Here is a 9,398-nt window from a genome sequence, read left to right on the forward strand (position 1 = left end):
CCACTTTTCTGGATTTGACAGCACTAATTAGAGCATCTGAGTGCTCACCCATCATTTGGTTCAGTCCAAGCCATAGCTAATTGTTTGCTGGTGGTTTGAGTTGGTTGTCAGTCCACGCAGGAGTCTGATTGCTCCGTAAGGTGAGAAACATCATTTCATTTTATTTTAAAATTTCATCAAAATACTAAATTCATTAGTTCACTTTGGCAGCCCCCAGTTTTATCCAAACCACAGAAGCCACAGGTGTGCTTAGTCATTACAATAAGCCTGTACATAATTCAGACAGTTTTAGAATATTGGACCTCCTTTTTAATCACAAATTTAAAAACAAATCCTTCAAAATCTGTCTCATCATAATAAATATACATTCAAGTGAACATTAAATTCTCTTACTTTAGGCTTAATTACGCAGAACGTTTGATCAGGAGGACATCAGATTTTTTAGGAAAGTGATTTGGAGGTATTCATGCCATTTAGGGTCCAGTAGGTGGCAGCATTGACCAAAGATTCTCGTCGCAGTCTCACAATTTTTAATCTCCTTTTAACACATTTTTCACACATATCCTGTTAGTCAGACAGCATCTCTGTATGCATGAAGCTGCACGCATGTATCACCTTCATTTAAAAAAAAAAAAGGAGCCAGCTATTTTATTACTGTTGACCTTGTAACATTTATCACTTTAAACATAGCACAAGTCAAAAAGCATACCTGATAGGCAATCATAAGATAAAGCTCGTAAGCACTTACCTGTGGAAGTGCTTCAGTATTTATTGCATTTGGCAGTAACTGTGGTTCTAGCTGAAGCATTTACAGTATTTTTGAAGGAGATGAATTCATCGTCTTATCTGACAAAAATCAATGCCTTTTCCTGTTATTTGTGACCATTTTGTAAACAAATATGCTTCTTAGAGTTGACATTATTAAAAATCCTGAATTGGTGTAAAAGTAAAAAAAAAAAAAAAAAAACGCTTTCCCCTCTTTTTCTCTGGTAAAACCTTTTTGGTGGGCTGCAAATACTTCCTCTGTGTAGGAAAAGGCCCACGAGGTAGTGAGCTGAGCAGAGCCAAGTGTGTAAACTACCAGTGGTGATGTCATGCGCTGCATCTTTGAGCTGCAGTTTAGACTAACTTGCTGAAACCACAGAATTTCCTGTGGCATGAGATATTTTTACTGCAGCAGAACTGATGCATTGGAAATAGCAAAACGACAGACATGCAGAAGAAATGTTAGTGATAATATCTTACAACCTACAATAGTGTGGCTTTCACCTTTTAACATCATTTGGTGGTTTTCAGTTTGATTCGTTTTAAATCACATGGGTAAAAGTGCAAAGGGAGGATGTAAACTTTGGTGATGGGTGACGAATTAAGGCAAATCTCAGCAAAAATGTCTTGGTGAGGTGTTCGGCTACCACATGTTCTCTTCAACATGTTATTGATGTTAATCTTAAGTTCCCTAGAGCTTTAATGCAAGGACTGAAAATCCTTCTTTCCTGTATGTGGTGAGAACAATGCAACACACCGGTCTAAAGCTGACTTGGATTTAGTAGTGACTAAAAGGATATGATTTACATAACTGCCAATGATGCCTCCTGTGGGTTGAGGTAGTGTCATCCTGGAAGAGAAGATGGATATGTTTCATCATTAAATGAAGGTGATCACTCTGAACAACTCTGAAGTCAGTAAACTGTCAGTGTAAGGGGACCAAAACTATGCTAATCAAATGTCCCTGTAAAGAAGCAACTGGTTCCTAATAAAAGGCTTTGTTCTCATGAAATGTCATTAGCAGAGCTAAATTATGACTTTTCCATACAGACTTTGTGGCATACTTTCAGAGGTGATCCATGCCGTAGGCAGACCAAATTCCATCTTCAAGCCTGAAGTTGACTTAAGCAGAGGAGAAATGTTTCAACATGCCCTTTATTTGGAGGAGAAATGTGTTCACAGGGCAAGCGAGCCACTCTTCCTTATAAGATGGCTGTAAAATGTAGAGAGGGAAATCTGACCGTAAATAATCTGACAGCACTATGAAGTATGCATTCCTAAAGACTTAGAAACTTTTAACATCCAGATTTGTCTTCTAAAATTTGGCATCAGCAGGCCTCTTCCTTTGTTCTTTAAAGTGATTTTTTTTAAACATATGGGAATTACTGTATGTGGTTTGTAAGCAGAGGAAGGCTAAAAGATGCACATTATGCCATTTTTGTATCTGTTTGGGAACTGTGGCAATTTTGATGAAGGATTTTAATCATAATTACTCTCAGTGCAAATAAATCTGTTGAAACTTGATCAAAAACGGCTCAGAGAGATCTTCAGATAGATAGATAGGGATGTTTTCTATTTGCACTTTTTCTGTTTTTATCCTTAGCATTTGGTTTTCAAACTTTAACACAGCTGCTCAACTCTTCTGCCACCGGTCTTTGATTTGAACTGGCTTCTGACTGCTTGCCTGTCTCTTCCCAGAGAGTAGTAGTGAGTGGGTGTGTGGCGGGGGCTTGAGTAAATGAGGCCATTTGGCCAGTTTAGCATCATTGTCAAGGCTAGACACAAACTCTCAAACAGCTTGTTCTCAATACACATTCAAAGCTGCCGAGAGGGGTCGTGCCCCCCCCTCCCCCCAGCCCACATTTTTTTTAAATGGTTGCTGTCCGTTTTCTTTGGGAATGCAGGAGAAAAGTAGGGAATTAATATTTTTATGGGTTTCAGGTCTAGTACACGCATACTGTGTGCCTTGAACATAGCAGAACACCAGTTCTTGCATCAAAGCCAAATCAACCGCCTTTCTGTCTTTGAGGGCTTTAAAGGTGTGTTCAGACGTGATTTCTACCATCTACGTGTAAATGCAGTCAATGGACCAAATAAAGAATGGAACATACTAATTTATTGGATACATTTATGGTTTAATATGATGGAAAAATCTTATTTCTTCCCAAGACTCAAATTTAAATAGCAGTGTTTGGAAAAAAAAAAGCAACAAATGGTTGCACACAAGCCCTTTAAAAAGAAAAATAAAGAAACTAAATAGCAGGTAAACCCCCCCCCTCCCACCCCCCAAAAAAGGCCACCCCTCTTCTTATGACCAATCGAGTTCAAGGCCCACAGATCAAGGATATAAACTCCTGAGTGTTCTCACTACAGTTTGACCATTTCAAGGCTGGATTTGGTTTAAAAGCTTGAGGGATTCACAGGGTGATTGTGATGGAGATGACAGGAGGACATGATAACCTGCACCATATCGCTGGTAAGTTCAGTTATCACACCATGTACTGCATGAATGTGCATGTTTAAAATGACACACAAAAAATCTTCTAGAAAGACAATAAATTACCTTATTTTTCGAGCCATAAGGCACACAGGGTTACAAGGCGCACTGTTGAACAGTCTGTTTTCATACATAAGACGCATTAAGCGAAACAAAACCATCAGATAAGTCATTCTTCTTGCTTCCTCCAATTCCGTACCATTGATTCATTAATGTTGAATTCTCTGGCAGCTGCTCTATTCCCATGTATATCAATGACTAATACAAAAAAAACTTAATTTTCATCCTCCAGCTTCACTATTTTTTATGCTAACATAGCTATGTCGTTAGCCATCACGTACCACATCATTATATACCAGGTAGCCCAACTTCAGTAACCCTAAAAAAGTCACTGCTGTTTACTTCTCGGTCTTCATTTATGTTGGAAGTGATAGCAGAGCAGTACGTTTTACTTGTTTCAGAAATCTCTCAGTCAGAACATGCTATATCATGTTTAGGTGGAAACTAGCGCGCTAACTTCTAACTTTGTTAAATTTAATAAATTCTGTTTTCATGGATGGACAGAGTTTTGGGCCAATCCATCAAGTGGTGCAGGTTCCTAGCTTACCAAAGTTGTACTAAAACATTTTTGACAGATTTTTGAGCGCCGGCTACCACATAAAATTAGTTTGAGGTCAGTAAGCACAACCAGATTCATACATAAGGCGCACTGTCGATTTTTGGGAAAATTAAAGGATTTTAAGTGCGCCTTATAGTCTGAAAAATGTAATGATTTGTAGGTGAATAATAACTTATGCGAGATGAGCACCCAAACTAACAACAATAAAAAAAAAAGGGTAAACTCTTACAGAGAGAGTGTACATTCATATTTTATTGGCTTGAGGAGAACTGTTGATCCTGTGGAAGGCCTCTTCAGATGTGGAGGCTGGCTTTTCATGCTGCAGTAAACCATTCCCAGGTTCTATCAATACAGCTGCAGAACTGTTTACATGTATACTTGTATTCTTTTTATTCATTTCCAAGACTCCAGTTTGAATGAGAGCATGTCGTTGTTAGCTCACCCATACCAGCCCAGTGGCATCAGGGTGACCCTGGAGAACGCTGATCTCTGGCAGTCCTTTCACAGCATCGGTACAGAGATGATTATCACAAAACATGGAAGGTAATGAAGCTGATACTTGGAACATGTTCTGCTCACTAAAGAGTGCTTTGTGTTGTGCCTTCAGCAGTTTTTCATGACATCAGTATTTCTCACAACAGCTGGAGAACTGCTAGAATGACTAGTTTGGCTCACTGAAAATCTTGCTGTCTTTCAGTTTCAAGAAGTTCTTTTAAGGTGTTGCTATATTTTTTTTAGCAGTCTTTTTCACTTTAATTAACTTTAGTTAAATTTTAGTTGACTGCATTGGCGTTTCTGATACTATGTGTTATCTGCTTATTTGAATGTTGGGCGATATGATTATTTGATCCCCCTGCTAATTCACTTCAATAGAAATGAACATTTTAATGGTGAGAGACAGAACCATAAAAGTTATTAACTGATGTGCATGTAATGGAGTGAAATAAGCATTGAGTGAAATAATCTCACGAGCGATTTTGGCCCACTCCACTTTAAAGAAACTCTGTAACTCCTTCAGGGTTTTTTAGCTGCCACTTGGCATTTGATGCTTCAGCTCCCTCCACAGACTGTCTATAGGACTGGGGGCTGGAGAATGGCTAGACCACAACATGGCCTTAGTGTGCCACCTCTTTGTTGCCTTGGCAGTATGTTTTGAGTTACTGACCCATCTTCAGTGTTCTGGCTGAGGCAAGAAATGGTAAATGGCCTGTATTTGTATAGCGCTTTTACTAGTCCCTAAGGACCGCAAAGCGCTTTACACAATCAGTCATCCACCCATTCACACACACATTCACACACTGGTGATGGCAAGCTACGTTGTAACCACAGCCACCCTGGGGCACACTGACCGAGGCGAGGCTGCCGGACACTGACGCCACCGGGCCCTCTGACCACTACCAGTAGGCAACGGGTGAAGTGTCTTGCCCAAGGACACAACAACCGAGACTGTCCAAGCCGGGGCTCGAACCGGCAACCTTCCGATTACAAGGCGAACTCCCAACTCTTGAGCCACAATCGCCCTGCAGTAGCAGCGTCTGATGTCTTTGAGTTAAATCCTAAAGAATACACATATAAAATGACTTCTGTCAGTCACACTATAGCTCACTTGATTGAGTGACACGTGCAACCCATACATGCAACAGGGGTCTGGTGTTATTGTAAATGCACACCTGTGGCAATTTAGTAGGTATTTACAGGTAGGAATAATGAAAATACATAAATGGATGCTGACTCTTATATTGCTGCTAATACCTGAATATATTAATGTATTTTACTTGTAATGGTATATTGTGGTATTGCTACTTTAAATAAAAGAAGTACTTCCCCTACCATTAATAAAAGCAGATAAGAAAGCTTTAAGTTGCACCCATCTTTAAATCTTTGCCTATTGATTCAGGAAGAGGTTGCTTTTGTTGTTTAATAAAGCAGACTGTCCCTTTGCAGGGAGTTCACTGTGCTATACAGTTAAATTTTCTATCGCTGCTTTTACTTGCAATCAGACAACGCAGATGCATTCACTGGAAGACAGACACGGGCACTTCAGGGAGTAAACTTGACTTGCGTCTTTCATAGTCATGGCCTGTCTAGCCTCTCCATGGTATTCCCTTTCCTTAATCTGACAGCAGCATGTGAATGGCTTCATGTCTCATTGGATTGAAACTTGAAACTGCTAATTTCTAGTGTCAACGCTCTAGAACACAGAGTAGAAAATAACATGTGTAACTTTGAAGACGAATGTTACACATCCAGTGGGTACAGTTAAATAAATAGTCAAAAGGACCTCTGTGTTTTCCTTAAAACACTTCCATGACTCCAAAATAAAATATTATTTCCAGGAACGATGTGAAGCACACAATCTGGTTACTAATCCAGCAGCATTTTCTCATTTTACTGAAAATTAGAAAAGACTGCTTTTCAATGAATTCAGTTTATCTTCATGTAGCTTCCAGAGTGTATTTTCTTTTAGTTTTCAAAGATCTCTCTTTGCTCTACAAGGGCCCGACACCCACATTCGAGGACATTATACTGCCACTGTTCTATCGAAATTTAAAACGAATGTCCTCATATGTGGATCTCATTTTTCTCAGAAACAATAAGTCAGGTAAAATGCCATTAAAAGCGTTCAGGTCTTAGGGGGTTAAAAAACCTTGGTGGTGACAATACAAGGTCCTGAAAAAGGACTACACAAAGTGCATTTTTACATATTGTTTCATGCAGGCCACATAAAAGTGGATGACCTGTTTTGCGCGTCATTTTGTTTTTCAGGTTTCTGGGTAGAAGAAACTTTGAAATGGACCTGCATGCAAAAAAGAAATCCCCAAATTAAGTGTTTAAAAAGTTGTTTATTTTTAATTTGAGCCACATTTTTGCTTCTGACTTGGTGCGTGCCTTTTCAGGAGGATGTTTCCACACTGCAGCGTCAGGGTATCCAGGCTCCAGCCTTTTACCAACTACGTCATCACGATGGACATTGTTCCTGTAGATGGCTTCAAGTACAAGGTATGATCGCATGCAACAAGCGATGATTGTGTGCTGTAGCTAGTTCGCTCCCACCCACCCCCCTTCTTTCTTGGCCTTAAAGTGAGCCGAGTGCTGTTTGTAAAAGGCTGCAGTTTGGAGCCAGACCTCAGTCTGCCCGTTCTGGGTCGTTCACTGCTGCATATCAAAGCAAGCCTATAAGTGCAGTCTCGGCTGGAAGCCCAATCAATTAGCATCACCGATCAGTGAATGAGGAGTAGTTGACCTTCCATAGATTCAGCAGCTCATGCATTGTTCCCTTTAATCATCCCCATCCAACTGGGTCACTCCCTTTTAGCATAGTGTATTGGGTTGTCAAGTACTGTAAGGAGTGCTTTTTTTCTTTTTCTTTCTCTCCCCCATGTGTGAGTTTGTAGGGTTTTCTTGTGGTTCGTGAAGAGTTTGCTTAATTATACACATCCTGAAGTCTCACACTTGAATCTGCCCCACTTCACTATTTCTCTGTAGTGGAAAAAGGAGCATTGGGAGATCGCAGGAGCAGCAGACCCCCACCCCCCGTGTCGTACATACACGCACCCAGACTCTCCTGCGCCAGGAAGGCACTGGATGAAGCAGCCACTATCTTTCCCCAAGCTTAAGCTCACCAACAATACCTTGGATCAGCATGGCCATGTAAGACACCCCCCCCCCCCCTTTTTTTTTTTTTCCTATATTGTCGTCTTCACTGTATTTGACCATTTGCTTTCTTGTCCTTACAATCAGATCATCCTGCTCTCCATGCATCGCTACTACCCGAGGTTTCATGTGGTCCAGGCAGATAACCCGTACACTCTCCGCTGGGGCTCTGTGCAGAGCTTCTCATTCCCAGAGACGGCGTTCACTGCAGTCACTGCTTACCAAAACCCAAAGGTTCAAATCTGCCAGAAACAGTCAATAACATTCAAATTTTTGTGCAGAACATCCTTTTTATTTAACAGAATTCTGCAATGCCAATTCAACTGTCTTTTCTTGTTTCTTCAAAGATTACCAAACTGAAAATTGATCACAACCCCTTCGCTAAAGGCTTCAGGGAAGGAGGCACTCATTCTCACAGTAAGAGGTAAGAATGCCTCTCAGGAGACTTAAATTTTGTTATACTTTTCAATTTGTTTTTCTTAATTTAGGTCATTGTAAACATGAAATTAACATTAATTGGAAAGAACATGTAAATTATTATATACGATATATTTTAGGTTGTCAAATAAAAGCCCCCGTGCTAAGAGACCCACACTGGACAGGGATGACTTGAGCAACAGCTCTCCAAGTAAGCTTCTGTAATGTTTATCTTCAAGTTTTTACTAAATGAATACTAAAAGAAAATGTAAGAAAATAATTTATGGTGATGTAAGTTGTGCCAAAGCAGTGTGAAAATGTGGCGACACTCCCGAGATTTAAATGTTGCATTTCCCTCTTAGGCCTGCAGAGGATGCTCTCCACCTCTCAGTTCACACAGACTGAGGAGAGTCGGGCCTCCACACAGCAGTCACTGAAGGGAGGTCACCTTTCAGGCTCAGCTCTGGAGCCGTCTGAGAATATACACGTTGAGCCCCTGGTGCTGCGGGAGTACAACTGCAGCAGTGATGAACAGATGGTGCCTGCTTCCGTGCCATACCAACCATACAGGTCTGATTTTAAAAATAACCAGTATTGTTTAAATGCTTGGTACACTTCTACCCACTCAAAGACTACCTGAGATCAAGATGAATAGCACCAGGCATCAGTCACATTACATTTAACCTCCGTGTGACTCTTCCATGCAGGTCTGAGTATGGTATGCTCCCATACCCTTCCAGAGATCCAGACGGTGCGCAGATCATCCTCCACCCCCCTCCTAATTCACGTTCTGCAGTTGAACCTTGCATCCAACAACATGGCTACTTCCACCAGTATAACACCACAGCAGACTGGAGCCAGAGCCCTGTCCTGTCATACACAACTTGGTAAAGATTGATCTTTTTTTAAGGTAGTGAAATTGTTGGATGATGACGATACGAAAGAACTAAAGGATTGTGATAGACATGGAGGAATAACTGACCTTCCACTTGTTTTATTTCCATTAGCTTGGATTATATACAGCAGCAACTTAAAATAGTCTGTTTTAATGGACGAAAAAAAAAAATCTGTTTAGCTTGAGGTTTTAGCTTTTGTGTTATTTTGTATTTTATATATATATATCTTTTGGTCAGTCTAACTTGAGATTTGTCTATGCTCAAGTTTAGTTTTTTTTTTTTAAAGTTAACATGTATATTGTGTTTTTGTTTTGTTTTTTCTCTCTCAGCTGAGAAATAAATGTGAGAATGAATGTAAAAGTGAAACGATCCATTCTGTTCTATAACACACCTACAGACCGCTCTACCTCACACTTCAATGAGTCCAATTAACACCATGTGCAACAACGTGTCAGACACCGTTCAAGAAGAACGGAGCTATGATAGACTGCCCTGGCGTAGTGTCTGACTCGATAAAGAAATGACAGACTACTAGTGTGGAAATGCGATC

The 9,398-nt window shown here is 40.3% G+C and overlaps 1 protein-coding gene across 3 annotated transcripts; it reads left to right on the plus strand.

Annotated features, from left to right (window-relative positions):
• Positions 1-9,167, plus strand: LOC308388676 (T-box-containing protein TBX6L-like). 3 transcript variants are annotated; one of them, XM_080869527.1, is made up of 9 exons: positions 1-140; positions 4,286-4,424; positions 6,779-6,881; positions 7,368-7,532; positions 7,623-7,769; positions 7,883-7,959; positions 8,093-8,163; positions 8,315-8,522; positions 8,660-9,164. In XM_080869527.1, the coding sequence occupies exons 2-9, from the start codon at positions 4,306-4,308 to the stop codon at positions 8,841-8,843; spliced, it is 1,074 nt and encodes a 357-aa protein (XP_080725653.1). In that variant the 5' UTR covers positions 1-140; positions 4,286-4,305; the 3' UTR covers positions 8,844-9,164. The 3 variants fall into 3 exon arrangements, with proteins under 3 accessions (XP_080725653.1, XP_080725651.1, XP_080725652.1); XM_080869525.1 differs by lacking the exon at positions 1-140 and adding an exon at positions 3,108-3,241 and having other exon boundaries at positions 8,660-9,162; XM_080869526.1 differs by lacking the exon at positions 1-140 and adding an exon at positions 3,166-3,241 and having other exon boundaries at positions 4,319-4,424; positions 8,660-9,167.
• Positions 9,168-9,398: the final 231 nt, after the last annotated feature.

This window comes from Rhamphochromis sp. 'chilingali' (assembly GCF_963969265.1).
Source record: "Rhamphochromis sp. 'chilingali' genome assembly, chromosome: 2".
Lineage (NCBI taxonomy): Eukaryota > Metazoa > Chordata > Actinopteri > Cichliformes > Cichlidae > Rhamphochromis > Rhamphochromis sp. 'chilingali'.